General features: G+C 40.3%; 1 protein-coding gene across 50 annotated transcripts in view; it reads right to left on the bottom strand.

The window, feature by feature from the left end:
- Window positions 1-18,424, bottom strand: part of ANK2 (ankyrin 2) — a 696,383-nt gene that overhangs the window by 100,244 nt on the left and 577,715 nt on the right. For 37 of the 50 annotated variants that reach the window (XM_043438144.1, XM_043438160.1, XM_043438135.1 and 34 more), the window contains 5 exons: window positions 17,122-17,220; window positions 11,225-11,422; window positions 7,965-8,063; window positions 7,317-7,415; window positions 1,245-1,442 (listed from right to left, as the gene is read on the bottom strand). In XM_043438144.1, the coding sequence (XP_043294079.1) occupies window positions 1,245-1,442; window positions 7,317-7,415; window positions 7,965-8,063; window positions 11,225-11,422; window positions 17,122-17,220 (693 nt within the window). The remainder of the gene's footprint in view (window positions 1-1,244; window positions 1,443-7,316; window positions 7,416-7,964; window positions 8,064-11,224; window positions 11,423-17,121; window positions 17,221-18,424) is intronic. The other 13 variants (XM_043438149.1, XM_043438162.1, XM_043438153.1 and 10 more) reach the window with 1 other exon arrangement.

The raw sequence follows: 18,424 nt of genomic DNA, 5'->3' as shown, positions 1-18,424 counted from the left end.
CAAATACCTTTTGGAGGGTTAAGCCTATAATAGGTCTCACCACACTTTAAAAAAGGATCTCTGAGGCCTTTTGATAGAGAAGAGAGAAATGCATTAGGGCAAGGAATGTACTAGAACACTTCTGAGTGATTAAGGCACAGAATGGGACTCTGGAGGCAGTCAAGACAACCTGTCTTTTTCACAGCTCTTTCTAAAGGACATAAGCTACATAACCTATTTACAAATGTTATTAAGACCAACTTACAACTGAGTCTCCAAAAATAATAATTAACTCAACAGTGAGATGTGGAAAATATCTTATTTGTTTATTTGTGGGAGATCATAAGAAACTTAACTTTCACTAAACCCACACCATGTATTAAAAAAAGCATCAGAAGATATAAATGATGAGCTAACTTATAAATAGGCTCCAATTTTTTTGTTTCTCAGCAGCTGGTTCCAATGGAGTACAAAGAAGTGTAAAAAAAAAGATAAGATACATAAATAGACAGGGTTATGGATATATATTGAGAGACTGACATGTACTTGCAAAAATTTTAATATCTTTTTCCGATAGGTCCCTGACTTACTCTATTATAGTTAATACACTTGTCCACAATGGCTATTCTCTGGAGAGGTGCTTTATTAAAAACAGTGATTCTCTGACCACTACCACAACCACCCAAGCTAAGCAGAAGTTGGCCAGAAATCATTATTTTACTGAGTTTCCTGCTACTGATCAACAGGTGCCTCTGATGCTCAGCCCAGTTGAAAACGACTTGGGTCGTAGGCACAGAACAGCAGCTTAGAAGCAAGTGTTTGGACTGGGCCCCAGATGAAACAGCCAACTCTCCTCTCTCTCTGGAATTTGGAAGTAGGACCAGCAGGTTCTATAGCAGTCTGGACAGCTGCTTAACCTGCAGTGATACTAACTCTAGGGAGCGGTAGGAGAACCTCTTTGGTCACAGACATAGAGAAGCAAAGGGATCTGGTGCACAAAGAGAGGTAAAGGACGCCAGCTTGCCGGAAAAGTCAAGACACAACAGACAGCCCTCCAGGCAGAGTCTGTGAGTCTCGCCCCTCACTTCCTTCTGATTTCCCAGTCCCTTGTAAGGCTTGACTCCTTTGCTACCATTGAATTCTATAAGATATCCCCGTTTCTCTCCAATACACGCCCCCTTTTTGTTCCAAATTATCTTAGATTGGTTTCTATTTACGTTCACTCAGAAGACTCCTCACGAAAGTAAGAGGCCAAACTGGAGTACCTTGGTTGACATGTGGATATTGGCTCCCTTCTCCAGAAGCAAGGTGACCATATCCGTGTGTCCTTCCTGCGAGGCCAGATGGAGCGGGGTGACTCCTTGCTTCGTCACGATGTTCGTCTCTGCTCCGTAGTTCAGGAGTGTGGAAGCTATCTGCATTTGGTTCTTCTTGGCAGCAATATGTAAAGGAGTGTAGCCATTCTAAAAAAATAAAAACAAAACAACACACCTATATTGTAAGCTTAGCAATTACCCTGATGTATGCCTAATGGAAATATGAATCTCTCATCAACAGAAAAGTTAAAAAGTAAGGTTATAAGAAATCCAAGTTCTTGCTCATCATAAGGTTCAGTTCAATAACACCCAAATCTTTGCAAACCATTCTACTATATATATGAGACTTATACAGACACAAATACCCCAAAGCTTAAAATCTCCCCATCATAATGCTGCTCCTGAAGAGCAACAAGCCAGACACCTCATCTACACCACCGTCCTTAAAATACCTGGAGATGGTTTTCATATCTTCTTTTAGTCTTCTGTTTTTCAGGTTAAATTTCCCATTCCTTCAACTATTCCTGACAGAAGCCCCATTTCTAGAATTCTCCATTGAGGAGGACCTGCTTTGGACTGACTCTAGTTTAATATACTTTAGAAATGATTTTAATAGCACAGAATAAAAAAATATTATTTCCATGATCTTGTTATAACACCCCTACTAATGTGCTTCTAGTTGGAGTGTACTTTTTAATCATTTAACAACTATTTAGTATGTGCCTAGCATAGCCAGTCAGTGTGTGTGGTGCGGTGACAAAGATTTCTGTTGTTGTTCAGTCACTAAGTCATGTCCAACTCTTTGAAACCCCATGGACTGCAGCACACCAGGCCTCCCTGTCCTTCACCATCTCCAGGAGTTTGGTGAAATTCATGTCCACTGAGTCAGTGATGCTATCTAACCATCTCATCCTTTGCTGCCCTCTTCTCCTTTTGCCTTCAATCCTTCCCAGCATCGGGGTCTTTTCCAATGAGTTGGTTCTTAGCCTCAAGACGCCAAAGTATTGCTGCTTCAGCTTCAGCATCAGTCCTTCCAATGAATATTTAGGGTTGATTTTCTTTAGGATTGACTGGTTTGATCTCCTTGCTATCCAAGAGACTCAAAAGTCTGAGAGTCTTCCACAGTTCCACAATTCAAAAGCATCAATTATTCAGTGCTCAGCCTTCTTTATGGCCCAACTCTCATATCTATACATGACTACTGGAAAAACCATAACTTTGACTATATGGACCTTTGTCAGCAAAGTGATGTCTCTGCTTTATAATACTCTGTCTAGGTTTGTCAAAGTTTTCCTTCTAAGAAGCAAGAATCTTTTAATTTCATGGCTGCAGTCACTGTGAGAAGTGATTTTGGAGCCCAAGAAAACAAAGTCTCTGTTTCCACTTTTCCCCTTTTACTTCTATTGGCCATGAAATGGTGGGACCAGATGCCACGATCTTTTAAATGCTGAGTTTCAAGCCAGCTTTTTCACTCTCCTCTTTCACCCTCATCAAGAGGCTCTTTAGCTCCTCTTCACTTTCTACCATTAGAGTGTAACATCTGAATTTCTGAGATTGTTGATATTTCTCCCAGAAATCTTGATTCCAGCTTGTGATTTATGCAGTCTGGCATTTTACATGATGTACTCTACATATAAGTTAAATAAGCAGTGTGACAATATACAGCCTTGTCATACTCCTTGCATAATTCTGAACCAGTCTGTTATTCATGTCCAGTTCTAACTGTTGCTTCTTGACCCAAATACATAATTCTCAGGAGACAGGTAAAGTGATCTGATAGTCCCATCTCTTTAAGAATTTCCAGTTTGTTGTAATCCACACAGTCAAAAGCTTTCACATAGTCAATGAAGCAGAAGTAGATGTTTTTTCTGGAATTCCCTTGCTTTCTCCATGATCCAATGGATGTTGACAATTTGATCTCTGGTTCTTCTGCCTTTTCTAAATCCAACTTGTATATCTGGAAGCTCTCAGTTCACATACTCAAAGCCTAGTTTAAGGGATTTTGAGCATTATCGTGCTAGTATGTGAAATGAGGACAACTGCATGGCAGTTTGAACATTCTTTGACATCGCCCTTCTTTGGGATTGGAATAAAAGTTGATCTTTTCCAGTCCTGTGGCCACGCTGAGTTTTCCAAATTTGCTAACATCTTGAGTGCAGCACTTTAACAGCATCATCTTTTAGGATTTGAAATAGCTCAGCTGGAATTCCATCAAATGATGGAATTCCATCAAAGCTAGAATGTGTTCTAGCTTTGTTCATAGTGATACTTCCTAAGGCCCACTAGACTTCACACTCCAAGATGTCTGGCTCTAGGTGAGTGATCACACCATCATGGTTATCTGGGTCACTGAGACCTTTCTTATATAGTTCTTCTGTGTATTCTTGCCGCCTCTTTTTAATCTCTTCTGCTTCCATTAGGTCCTTACCGCTTCTGTCCTTTATCATGACCATTCATGCATGGAATGTTTCCTTGATATCTCAATTTTCCTTAAAGAGAACTCTGATCTTCCCCATTCTATTGTTTTCCTCTATTTCTTTGCATTGTTCATTTAAGAAGGCCTTCCTATCTCTCCTTGCTATTCTCAGAAACTCTCCATTCAGTTAGGTATATTTTTCCCACTTTCCCTTGCCTTTCACTTCTCCTCTTTCCTCAGCAATTTGTAAAGCCCTCTCAGACAACCATTTTGCCTTCTTGCATTTCCATTTCTTTGGAATGGTTATGGTCATGGCCTCTTGTACAATATTATGGACCTCAGTCCATAGTTCTTTAGGCACTCTGTCTACTAGATTGAATTTCTTGAATTTATTCATCATCTCCATTGTATATTAACAAGGGGTTTGATTTAGGTCAGATCTGAATGGCCTAGTGGCTTTCCCTACTTTCTTCAATTTAAACAATAAAATCAGCTTATATTAATCTTGTGGTCAACTAAAATCCTCAGTCTCCCTTTTGTCTCTAAAAGCTGCTCAAAGGTAGAAGTATGATGCTACTAGTTTTACGTGGGAGTTTGTGGAAAGAACCAGAGACCAGAGGAACTCAAACTTTGCTTGTAACAGCTGAAGTCTAAACCTCATGCTTAGTTAAAAGGACAAACAAATTAACAAGACTCTGGAACAAGTGTAAGTCTGGAACCTGTATTGTTTCCTTTGCTTTGTCAATTCTGGTAGAATGTTTCATGAAAAATATGTGATAGAAACTAAAAACAGTGACTGGCCACTAGTTGGGACTCCCTGAAGGGAGAACAGCATGTTGATGAAGCGCTTCTTATGAGACTCCTAAGGTCTAACTGCAAAGTGCACCAAAAATAAAACGGGGCTCTGAGAATATAAAAGGCCTTATGTGTTGTCATGAAATCTTGATCCTCAAACGTCCCCACATTATTCCACTGTCGTCTTCTCTCCAAGTCAACATAAGCATCTTTCAGTTCCAATGAACATTCCCCTCTGAGCTGCTCGGGAAATTCAGCAGCTCTTCCTGGAAGTCTTTTCACAGGTCCCTTATGTTCCATGTGATCTAGAACACTGCACTTGAACCATGGGCTCTATTAAATAAAAGAGCACATAGATTATTGTGGACCCTATAAGTTTACACATTTTTTTTTGCAGTGGGCTTTCTTTCCTCAGCCCCAACTCCCCCCAGCCCTGTAGCACAGACTACCAAAGCTAAGCAAAGTATCAGTAAACCTACCAAGGTTAGGTAAAATCCATGACGCAGAGAAGGACAGAGAAGTTTTAAAAAATAAAAAACAACAACAACATAAGAGATCAAAGAGAATGCTAAGTTGTAGCAATGCAAGAGGTCTGACTGTCCAGCAGATACTTAACCTGCTAGTCTGAAGACCCCTCCTAACTCCATATAGAGTCAAATTCTGGGGAACCAAATAACAACAACAAAGCCAATGATGACTAAGAAAGGATTCTGGAGTTTGACAGAAAGAAGCTAAGAGGTTCCAAGATCCAAGGGACAGAGTGTGTGTGTGTGTGTGTGTGTGTGTGGCAGGTGGGGTGGGGTGGGGGGATAGATGGGCTTTGGGGGGGTGGTTAGGGTACTGTAGTGAATAGTGTCAAGAGTGGAAACAGGGGCGGGGTCCACCCACCAGCAGCCTCTCGGAGCAGCCTTGGAGCTACAGGACTTATGCTCCTTGACAAGCTGGGGCAGGCAAGACACTCTCCCCACTGCAAACCCTGGAGCAGAGGCCACTCTCCCGAGCCTCTGGACTCTGTATGTTTGCTCCTGAGTAAGGACCACACTTTGTCCAGGCGAGAGATCAAGGCTATATTTGTCTGTTTAGAAAAACCATACACACTGTAAGTTAGGTCTTCTCTCTCTGGCAGATTGAGACTCTCCTGTGGGAGGCAAACATCCATTTTATAGTTTTACAACAACCCTTTCTTTATACATATTAAGAGTTCAAGTAAAGAGTTGTGTTGGGTATTGACAAAGTCTTTCATACCTTTGTTCAAAATGGTCAGCCTAGAAGTTAATGGAAAAAACACTGGGATGTTAAATGAGCAGGTATTCTTATCTCATTGGGACAGTTGCTCAGTCTTCATTCTTTCATTAAAATTTATTGAGAACCAACATAATACTGTATGAGACACCTCAGAGACATACAAATGTGAATATAACATGATTACTGTCCTCAAATAGTTTATAGTCTTGTAAGAAGAAAGACGTGTTATGACAAGTGCAGAACTGATGACATTACAGAGAAAAGGGGTTATAAATAAGAAGAGTATGTGAGATAATAAAATTTGTCCTGTTCTTTTGATAAACATCACAAGCTATATATTTGTAACAATAAAATATGTGTATAACATATTTATACATACACATATAGGCACATATGTAGGTATGGGTACAAAGTTTAAATATTTGTAATAGTTCCTCATATATAACATTTTTATATACAAAATATTTGGTATTATACAAAATATACTTCTAAATAGAGCATTCCATTTTATTACATATGTATAATGTATATAATTTAAATAGACATGTGAGTATATATGTACATAATGCTATTCTAGAAGTGGATAATTCTCTCTCTAATGCTTTGGGACACAATAGACCTAGTAGTTAAGAGTGCTGGCTCTAAAGTCCGATTGTCTGAGATCAAATCCTAGCTCTGTCAATTCTTAGTCATGTGACTTTGGACTTACAAATTAACCTATTTAAATCTCACTTCCTCATCTATAAAATAGAAATTATTACCCTAATCTCACAGGATTATTATGAAGGTAAATGAGATATTGCGTGTAAAGTGTTTGGCATACAGATGGTAACAGTTGTTGCTCTACTATGTCATCTGATATATAGCATGAATATTTTTCCACCACAATAAATACTGTTCCTTTTAAAATAAATAAAGTCTGACATGTTTTCAATAAATGTCTGCTGAATGAATAAATGCAACAGACAATAATGACATTATGTGTTATATGACATTCATATGTATTTTCAGTGTAATAAAGAGGCAGCTCAAATGATAGAAACATCATCCAAAGGTTCAAGTCTTAGCTGGATCTCTTTTACGAGGTGCTGCTGCACATACTCCCCAAATGCATTCCTAGACTAGAAACTTAAAAGGATGTATGCTACAGTTAACAAGAATGCAACATTTAAAAACCAAAGACCATTTCATAGAGCACAATGAAAATTCAGAGTCAGAAAAAATGAGCAAGTGAAAGGGTGGGTGTATCACATTTGGTTTATGCAAGAAAAGGAAAAACCTGAACTTTCTTATGTCAAAATTCATACTTCGGTGTCTAAAACACTGCGTGCTGGCAGTAATGGTCATCTTTCCTGGTTCCTAGGCACATCTCCTTAATGTTTGCTGACTTGCAAAAAGTTTTAAAAGGCTTTGTGGAATCAAGTGGAAAGGAAAAAATGTTCATACCAAAAGCTACTATCAGTACTAGCTGCAGTTATAACAATACTGTGTGTTTAAAAACCAGTTCCCGCGCGCTGTCAGATTAGTTACATCCTGCGTCCCTCAGTCCTCTCTGCGGGCCTCACCTTGGCCGTGGCGTGAGGGGACGCTCCCTTCTCCAGTAACAGCAGCGCCACCTTCTGGTTGTCATAATGAGCAGCGACATGGAGCGGGGTAAGGCCATTCTGCAAAGGGTGTGTTTAAGTTTCAGTATTAATAAATTAGCATTAGCTGCTGTAAAGCTGCCAGGATGCACGGAAACTAATACTGATTAAGTTCACGTTAATGAATTAATACAGTCAACAGGAAAAAGTCAAAATAAATATCTCATGATTTTCATATTAGAAATGTAACTAAAACTGAAAAGGACCAGTTGAGCTTACGATTTAACACATAGCATCTGGATTCCACCATAAATAAACGTCTAAAATGCCATGTAAGAATTATTACATTAACATTGCAAGGATTCTCCTTAATATAGAGAAGTTCTGGACCTTGTTGTGACACCAACACACGTTTCAGACACTGCTTTTTTAAACACCTTCAGAATCGGTATGTATGTGGACAGGTCACGGGCAGACACCTGCATCATGTCCATTTGGCATAGTTTCATCAATTGCATTGATATTTCTTTCAGAAGACTGGGAAAAATATCTTGGAACAGCGATCCCCCAAGTCTCCAACTTAACCGAGTTATAGGCTAAGAACAAACGTGCATTACTGAAAACTTTTACCTTCCCCGCAGAATCTGCGGCAGCACGGCGTTGCAAGAGAAGTTTTGCCACATCCAGGCTCCCATACTTGGCAGCTACGTGCAAGGGAGTAAAACCCTTCTGAAAATGGGAAGAACAAAAGTAAAATGTAGCATTTGTCTTTGTGACTGCTAACAAAATCGTTTTAACAAAACCTATTAAGCAAACTATGTTGATTCTCCACTTGGGAAAAATACTGGCAATATTAAATCTGTTAGTCATAAACAAGGACTAGAATAAGGAATAAATCTTATTTTGAGGGCTTGGAGACTGAAATTGGACCTTATAGGCTTGGAATGTGCAAGGGTCAGTAAAATGGCTCTGATCTGTAGTGAAAAAAAAAAAATCCTGTCTTTTTCTGACCTCTAAAATAAATAGGATTAAAACAACAGTGACTTCTGTCCAGACTCTTTTTTCCTATTCTTTTTATAATACCTGAATTCCAAATTTCTTCACTTAAGGTTTAGGGTATTTTAGCAGTCATGATAAAAAAAAATGATTTGTGATTCAGTTGACTGCATTTTCTGTAGATATAGCAAGATAAATGGTGAACAGAACAAAAAGTGTTCACCTTAAAAACCACCTCTCTTCCTGACTATGATCCTTTTTCTCAGAAGACCCACACTTTATCTAATACCTTTTGGAAAATACAACTTTACTTCTGGCATTCTGTTGAGCTGATGAACACCAGACAAACTTGCTCTCCTACACGTTTGTATGTACAGATTCAATGTCCTGTGTGCCTAATCCACGTCACTGTCTGTAATTAGCAGTGTGTTACAAATATAGCCAAGTTCCTGGACTCAGATCTCTAGGATGGTACAGCTCCTACACCGTGATCTCAAATCCATCCTCTTGGCCAGACAGTCTAACCACAAGCTCTTCTGGCACTGGGGTGGGCGTGGGGGGATTCTAAAGCTGACCAGGGCTTGCAAAACACACGCAACAGACATGCCTGGGTTAAGTGGTCTAAGATCCGGCCTATCCTCCAGACCACTTGGGCCCGCATCAGAACACAGACCGTCCCTCAAGAAACAACACTGCTTTCTCACGGTATCACCATACAAATTATTTTTAGCTAAGAAGTCTTTTTTCTTTTTTGCTTTTTTTGAACCTTAGTTACTAGTCAGTCTTTGGAGGAGAGTAAATCTGCTTTTTGCAAGTGTGGGACGAATACAAGAAGTCCATTGAAGCCAACATATGTTATTAATACTCTCCTCCCTACACACAATGACCGGGGTGACCCCCAGGGTGAAGCAGAGTTCTTTGAGACAAACCATGTGGTAAAGAAGACAAATAAACTCCTTATCCTTAAAGTCTTGCTGGGATAGTGATCCAGCCCCTTTATAAATTTGGAAACTATTATTAGACAAGATTACGTAGAATCTTTACTGTAGAATCACAAAAGAGGTTGGAAAATCTCTCTTGAGTCACACATTTTCCTTCTTCCCCTATGTTAATCTCATCAGGATTTCACTGCCCTCTGATATTTATAAACACTCAAATAGCTTTAATAATGATGAGTCAGCTACTCTTCAGAACCCCAGTCACTTCCACTGTGGAACTGTTTTGTTTAATAAGTCCTTCTATTTAACTGTCATAATATTGCTTTAGATATATCTTTAATTCCAAAAATCTTTGAAAGACAAGGGACTGTATTTTATTCCCTATTTCTATATTTTACATATCTGAATTTCATTTATTTATCACCTTTGTCTGAGGAGACAATCACCCAACCTTTCTTGGGTTGCTATTGCTGCAATTATTTTTATTATGGAGTTCACCCTTGAATAAAATGGGTTTGCACTGTGGGAGTTCACTTATATGCAGATTTTTTTCAATGGCAATACTATAGTACTGCACAGTCTGCATTTGGTTGAATCCAGGGATGCACAATGAATATGGAAGAAACCAGGATACAGAGGAAGTGCGGACGTGAGGACAGACTGCAAGTTATATGAATATTTTCAACTGCATGAAGTGTGGGTGCCCTTAACCTCCTCAGTGCTCAAGGACCAAATACATTTTTGTTGTCTATGATTTTAAAAAAAATTAAAAATACTTTCAACCCTTTAGATCTCAGCATTTGAATAACCACCAATTTCTTACATCAAAACATGTTTTGCAGTCATAGGCAACCAGGTAAGTCATGACAGATAGTGGACTGCTTCTACCGCTAAGAGGACAGAAGCCACAATACTTCGGTTTATACTTGGAAACTTCATTCTCGCTCAGATGTCGTATTTATGTCTATTTATTATGAGCAAATTGAAGTTGTCTCTTTAATAATCTGAATCACTGTTGGACTTGTCGGAATTATTTTGCCCTGCAAACAATTCAGTTGTCTTAGGTTGTAATATGTCTCATTCTCCTCTTCTGGACTAGTTCATTTCTTTTGCTCCAGTAAATTGTGTTTCATTCTAAGTCACATTCAAATAGTGGATCTCAAATAGAATGCGTCAAGTGGAAAACAATTTGTCTGCCCTAGCATTAAACTTTGAGGATAAGTGATATGGATATTCTTTGTTAGATGACAATAGTGACTAATAAAGTGTGATTCTGCAGCCCACTTCTGTTTAGTCCACTGTTTAACCACTGTGAGCTGGTTAAGTAGAAAACAGAAAAGGCGTGATAGCTGATACCAAGGCTGGGAAAAAGCAAGATTAAGTAAAGTGAACTTATAGGTGGTACTCTTAACAAGCTCTTTAACTCTTAACAAATACAGTACTGCCAATCTAATGCCATTTTCTTTTCCTCACTAGTAATACTAGCTCAGTGTTATTTGGGAATAGTACTTTTTTTTCCTCGTGACAATATATTACAGATTTTACCACGGAAAGTGAAGAGAATGTAGCCCCTGCTTTATGGAAATCATCTTAATTAAAGTTCTAGGGGGAATTCCCTGGCAGTCCAGTGGTTAGGACCCCACATTCCTACTGCAGGGAGCCCAGGTTTGATCTCTGGTCAGGGAACTAAGATCCCACAAGCCAGACAGCCTGGCCAAAATAATAATAATAAAGTTCTAGAAATAACACTGGCATTAAATTAGAAGAAGAAAATCCAGCCCTCTTTATTGAAGATACTATACGTAATCTCACAATCCCCCTTGGTCATCTGGAAAATGAATCTGAAATATTCAAAGAGAAAGAAGCCGCGGGAGGCTGACGGGAGACCTGCCCTCCCTGGCACCCTGTGACCAGGGCCGCTCCCGGTCCCCGTCGGCATGAAGCCACTCCCCGTACCTTGGTCGCCAAGGAGTGGGCTGCCCCCGCTTCCAGGAGGACCGAGGCCACGTCCACCTGTCCTTCCCTGGCAGAGATGTGCAGCGGTGTGTACCCATTTGTAGTGGCCGCATCTGGATGAGCCATGTGTTGTAGAAGCAGCTGAACAATTTCTGTCTTACCCAGGCGGGAGGCAATATGCAAAGGCGTCTGTTCCTCCTACAACTCAAGTCAAGTAAAAAGTTAGTGCCAGGATATACCGAACTTTACCGATAATGCTTTTCACCCAGATGTGTCATGATGTCTCCTCAGAATCTTTAGGAACCTCTACCCCAAAGGAAATTATTTCAACTCTGACCACAATTGATATTTTGTTACAGAATGACCTGTTTGATCACACACTCTTCCTCAGATTTTTTAAAAGTAGATATTTCCATGAACTTGGTCATTGTTTTCTGTACTTGCCAAAATGCTTCTCAATTCATTAAGGCTTCAGCCCTCACTTATGTTTAAATATAAACCAGCTTATCGTTCTGAATAAGAAAGAAATCTAGTCCAGAAGTCCTACAACCTAGATTCTCATCCAAAAGCTTTCAGCAAGAGACAGTATTCTGGGAACTGTATCAAGAGAAAAAGAACAAAGGATGCTGGGAAAACGGTGTTATTATTCCACTTAGCAGGCCAAGGATACACATGCTGGTTATTTTCTTCAAGGAGAGACTGTGGATAAAGAAGATATTGTAATCTGATTTAAAAAGATGTCATTCCAGGAAATGTGGCAGACGGATCTGGGACTTGCATCCAGGGCTTCAAAGATCAAATGGAAGTCTGGCGAGAAGCTAATGGGGTTAGGAATTTGCCAAGTGCTTTTCATTTAAAAAAGGGAGAGGATATAGCTGGTATAAGAGAAAGGAAGGACACATTCAAGGAGGCTCAAGAAACCACCTGACTCTAATGTGTGGTCAGGAAAACGTTTTCAGTGTTCAGAAAACCAGGCCAAACTATTCTCTCATAAAAAGAAAATTCTGTGTAACCTTAGTGATGAAAAGAGGTATATCTCTAATCTGCCCAAGGGCATGTCCTAACAAAGGTGAAGAAGGAAAAGCTGGGCCAGCTTCCAGGGCTAAGAATGAATAGAGAAGATACAGTGGGGAAGAACTGTTCAAAAAACGCCGTATCTTAAAGTTATAAGAAAAGAAGTATTAAGAGGGAGTGACAAGAAGAGATGAAATAGCACTATATGCATTCCAGGATGGTAAGAACAAAATAATAAATAGTAATTACATAAAACTGGGATTTTAGAAAAATTTGCACTTTCTAAACTTCTCTCATGTACTCGACAAGTCCTATGCTTCTAACAGACCTCAAAGGAAGGGGTAGGATGTATTAGTCGGTCTTTTCCAGAAGGAATTAAATGAGTTCTCCAGGACTGTCCAAGGTCACTCGGTTATTAAAACAGAACGTGAATTCAGGCAATGAATTCTAAAGACATTTCTCTGTCTGTTCATTCCACAGAGACAATATGACGGCCACTAAGAAAACTAACGGGCTTCCCAGGTGGCACCAGCGGTAAAGAACCTGCCTGCCAATACTGGAGACGCAAGAGACCTGGGTTCGATGCCTGGGCTGGGGAGATCTCCTGGAGGAGGGCATGGCAACCCACTCCAGTATTCTTGCCTGGAAAATCCCATGGACTGAGGATCCTGGTGGGTTACAGTCCAAAGGGTCACAAAGAGTTGGACATGACTGAGCAACCTAGCACACACGTAAGAAGACTAACAGGACAATGGGGGAATCTCAACAGGAAAGGAGACTGACGACACTTTAACAGATACAACTTCCCCTGAAATACAGAGGAGATAAGAGAGGAGTGAAGAGAAAAGAAGAGTGAAGTGCCAAAATAAATGGATAGCGAACACCACAACAATCAAAAGACCAAAGAGCTTGAGGATAGCAATCATGAACGCCTGTGGTTTCTGGGCGTCCTTTCTTGGGCTTCTGCCCAGCAGAATTTGATAGAGGGGGCATTGCAAAGTGACACATTGTAATGTGTGTTTTCAGTGAGCAAGGGAGAGAGCTGGGGCAACGATGACCCCTCACCCATAGCTGGGAAGTGACTCACCTTGACGAGTGGTGACAGAGTAACTGGTTAAATTATCAGTGTCTCTTGGTTCTTAGACCAAGAGCATTAAGGTACTTTTTTGTTTGTTTTTAAGAGTTAAAAATTAAGCTTTCTTGCCTAATTTCTTCAATTTTTGGTACAATCCTATCTGAAAATTGAAAAGGAAAGAACATACAGATTCAATAAGAAATTCTTTCCACCTGAAATCAGAGACTATAAGACTGCTGAACATGTGGGTTGTTGTTTTCCTGTTGAATAACAAAAGTTTAATTTGCCACCCCCAGTTAAAGTTAATTCAATCCAAGGCAAAGAATTGGGAAAGCACAGAAGATAATATTAAAAACTGTATGTATCTTGACCTTCTCAGTCTCCTGCAACTATCAGTTCAGCCGCTGAGTCGCGTCTGACTCATTGCGACCCCATGGACGGCAGCACGCCAGGCTTCCCTGTCCATCACCAACTCCCGGAGCTTGCTCAAACTCATGTCCATTGAGTCAGTGATGTCACCCAACCATCTCATCCTGTCATCCCCTTCTGCTCCTGCCTTCAATCCTTCCCAGCATCAGGGTCTTTTCCAATGAGTCAGTTCTTCGCATCAGATAACCAAAGTACTGGAGTTTCAGTGTCAGCATCAGTCCTTCCAATTAATATTCAGGACTGATTTCCTTTAGGATGGACTGGTTGGATCTCCTTGCAGTCTAAGGGACTCTCAAGAGTCTTCTCCAACACCACAGTTCAAAAGCATCAATCCTTCGGCACTCAGCTTTCTTTATGGTCCAACTCTCACATTCAAACATGACTACTGGAAAAACCATAGCCTTGACTAGAAGGACCTTTGTTGGCAAAGTAATGTCTCTGCTTTTTAATATGCTGTCTAGATTGGTCAGTTTTTCTTCCAAGGAGCAAGCATCTTTTAATTTCATGGCTGCAGTCACCATCGGCAGTATAGAGAGGCAATAATTCTCTCATCATAAAGCACCACTCACTGTGATACAGCCTGATCCAGGCAGACGTGAGCTCAGCCTTACCATCACTACTAGCTTGAAAAATCAGGGAGACTTTCTGAGCCCCAACCCCTTTTACCAAAATGACAAAAATCAATGGCTGGGACAGGGTTAAAAAGCTTGATAAAATTTCCGCTACTAGTTTCTAGCTAACAAGATCCCCAGGAACCATATCTGCTGGCAGCTAACTAAGGTTTCAAATTAGTTAAGTTTCAAGTGAGTTTAAATCAGGGGCCCTGTGATTGCTCAATACCTAAAGAAAATGTCAGACCCCCATACTGTGCCAGCAGAATGTGAGTGCTTAAAGCAGGAGAGCTCCCGGAAGCGCAGGTCCTAGCAGCCCGCCCCCACCGTTACGTCCATGGCGGACGCTGGATGAGAAAGGACCTGGGCCGGGGGTGGGCCAGGGACACGGTGTGAACAGGAACCCGTGCCGTGGCTGCCCCTGCTCCAGTCCTTCGGGCAAAATATGACCCATGCTCTTGACTAGTGAATAGAGTATGCTTCCTGCACTTCTTAAGTGAAAGATATTATTGTGATGACATGACATTTCTTTCATTATATATCACTCATAAATATGACTGAGCCCCATGATTATATAACCATGCGGTAATATTTCTACCACCCGATAGAGAAGAGTACATACGACCCAGAGACCTTGGCCTTAGAGATCAGTGTGGTAACCGGGTAAAATTTTTACTGTCTCCCCTTTGGAAGAAAGTGAATTTTAGCACAACAGGCCTAATACCTGTTAACCTGTTAGGTTAAGAGAGGGAGTTTTCAGAAGTGCATGCATGTGGGAATTTCACTCAAACTATTAGGCAGTTTCATATTAAAAGAAAGGGCTTCCCTGATAGTTCAGTTGATAAAGAATCCACCTGCAATGCAGGAGACCCCGGTTCGATTCCTGGGTCAGGAAGATCCACTGGAGAAGGGGAAGGCTACCCACTCCAGTATTCTGGCCTGGAGAATTCCACGGCCTGTACTGTCCATAGGGTCGCAAAGAGTTGGACACAACTGAGTGACTTTCACTTTCACTTCACTTCATATTAAGAGAGATAAATGTGAAGGCCTTTTATGATTAAGCATGGATTATAAAATTTTTGCCAGAACACTACCACAATTTCTGGTAAACTTAGTGAAGTTCATAGTATTCAGAGTGCATTGACTGACCATAATTCTTTTCTAATAGCTGAATTGCCAGGCAAACTTAAAAGGAAGTGAGAATGGGCAGAGTACAGAGGATTTTTAGGGCAGTGAAACTACTCTGTTTGATGCCTTAAGGATGGATACATGTCATTATACATTTGTCCAAACCCAGAGAATGTACAACACCTAGGGTGAACTCCTGTGTAAACTGTGGGCTTGGGGGTATCATGATGTATCAATGTAGGTTCATCATTCATAATCAATGTACCACTTCCGCGGGGAATGCTGATAATTGGGAGATTAGGGGGTCAGGTGCCTTTTGGAAATCTATGAACCTTCCTCTCAATTTTGCTGAGAAACTAAAACTGCTTTTAAAAAATAGTCTTTAAGGGTGGGGGAGGGGAGAGGGAAGCAAGAAAAATGCCAAGGCAGGGAAGAATAGAGACTGGATAACAAAAACACTTAATACATAAGAGCATAAAACATCAATGATGATTACCAAAGAACACAAGTTACACTACTTGTGCAGTGGATAGAAAGGTGGATAAAATCTAAATGCACAACAGTAATGTCAAGGCTGCCCATGCATCACTGCATTCTGCATGAAGGTCTGCAGGAAAAAAATGCTGCAACATTCGCAGAGTCAGAGAATGTTAAGGAAGTCTAGAGGAGTTTCAAGGTTTCTAAGTCGAAGCTTACATTTTAATCATAAAGACTCGGAAGTGAAATGACTTGCCTAAAATGACAATTTGTATGACTCCAGTAGAATGCTTTCATTCCAGTATACCAATGTTTCTGAAATGGACTCACAATGGTGGGATTCATGCTGAAGTGAGTTCTAGCTTAGATATTGAACAAGGAGAGAAAAAGTATTTAAATATTCTACGAGAATCCCAAAGATGCTAGCGCAAAAGTTAACAGCGTAGAAAAGGAAACAGAAGATATCGATAAAATATTCAGTGTAGAGGAAGAAGGTGAAAAAAGCAACAGGGAAGCAAAACTTTTTTAAAAAAGAAGACGGAAAAAAATCAACTCATGGGGGAATTAGAAATGGAAGAATCCAATCACACAATCTCCTAGGCCAAAATTCTCATATTTTGGAAGAGTGGAAGGGCAGAATGTCTAAATATGGAAAATCAGAGTAAGAAGAAATGTAGAACTCATTACCAAAAGGAAGAAAGTAAAGCAGATGAAGGGGAAACATGAAAACTTTAAACATGATTTGTTTCTTGGTAACTAGTAAGAAACGTCTATGGAAATTTGATCAGCTTTGGTGGTAAGAAATAAACTTTATTATGTTAGTATCTATATAATATAGATAAACATATTAAAGCTCATGAAAAAGAAGATATTTGTGGAAGTGCTTTCATAGGTTAAAAAAAATCATTAAAACATTACTCAATGCCAAATTTCTTAGACACCATACTGTATATTTTTTCAAATGTTAGTTTCTAAAATTGGAGTGTATTTTCCATTGTGTATGTTTACTGTACCATTCCATTTCTGCCTGAAAAACTGTTCCTGAATGAATGCGTTCACCTACAGCCCTTGGCACCTCCAGGTCAGGAGATGAAGGACAGCAGCCTCCCTTGGAGACGGAAGCCATGCACTTCGGTGCAGCGAGCCCGAGCACCAGCACCTACCCTGGCTCTGGCGTCGACGAGGGCGCCGTTCCTCAGGAGGCATCGCACCACTTCCACCTGGCCTGCTCGGGCGGCCATGTGCAGGGCCGTCTCCCCACGCTGCCAGGAAACAGAGACCGCTGAGTCCCAAGCAAACCCACCGCGCGGCATGGCACACGACCAAAATGTGCCTTCTTGTGAAAGATGGCATTATACCCAAAGGTGTCAGAAATCTAGGGAAAGGCACAGTTATTTCACAATTCTCCAGTCTGGGAAAACACAGTTTGGTATCTTCTCCATCTTCATAAGGATAGAACAAATGTTTATATATATATTTTTTTCTGCTCCATAAAAAAACCAGTGAACTTACCCAAACATCCAGGATACCCTGAGGTTTGACTTTGTAACCAACATAACCTAAATTGTCTTTGGTGACATGAAGTCATCTTTCATCCTGCAAACCTAAAATCTGTCACACTTGCCTATGTGATTACGGCTTCATCCTGTTATTAATAATGAGAAACTCTAGATGCTGAAGATCAAGTCAACACAAAAAACTGCAGCACCTGCACCATACGGAAGCCATTCCTGTCCAGAATTCAACATTTACTTCTGAAAGAAGCTGTTATTTCACATTGCATTTGTCTTGGTGTTACGAGAGACAGTCATATGAGAAATCTGATTTGCCCTGGAGGTCCCTGCTTATCACTGATGAGCAGGTTTGATTACAGACGGTTATCTGAGAGAAGCACTCAGAGGTGAGTACAGCAATGTTAACAATGCTTAGGTTGAGGGGGGCTGCAATGAGCTTCGGGTCTCCCCTTAAGCGTCTCCATGCTGCATCAAGGGGACACGCTCATCAGGAAAAGGGAGCTTACCCTGCAGCATGAAGGATGATGGTTAGACATAAGAGAATTTTCTCATTAGGAAGCCTGTTAATTACTGCCTCTAAGAGAGAGATTTTTTTTTTCCCGATCAGCATACTAAAATCACAGTAGTTCTAAAGAAAGCAGGGGTTCATTCTGTTAAACAATTTTACAATTACAAAAGAATAAGATTCTAGAATAAAAGTTACTGTTGTCACCACAACTATACTAGAAAAAAAGGTTGACTTCAACCTGGTAAAGTAAACCATTCCAAATAGACTAAATTGATTTCAAAGTTGGCTAAGGTAACTGGATAACACCTGACAAATCCTGGTGAATAATTTCTTCTGATTCCTTGCACAACAAACACTTAGACCAAGAAGATTTAAGGCAAACTTTAGTTTGGTGCTTAGCTCACAGTTCATTTTTTGCTAGTGTTCAGCGTTCCACTCCTTATG

Source organism: Cervus canadensis, chromosome 19, assembly GCF_019320065.1.
Source record: "Cervus canadensis isolate Bull #8, Minnesota chromosome 19, ASM1932006v1, whole genome shotgun sequence".
NCBI lineage: Eukaryota > Metazoa > Chordata > Mammalia > Artiodactyla > Cervidae > Cervus > Cervus canadensis.
Note: the sequence above shows the minus strand (reverse complement) of the source record. Positions and strands in the feature narration are given on the sequence as shown.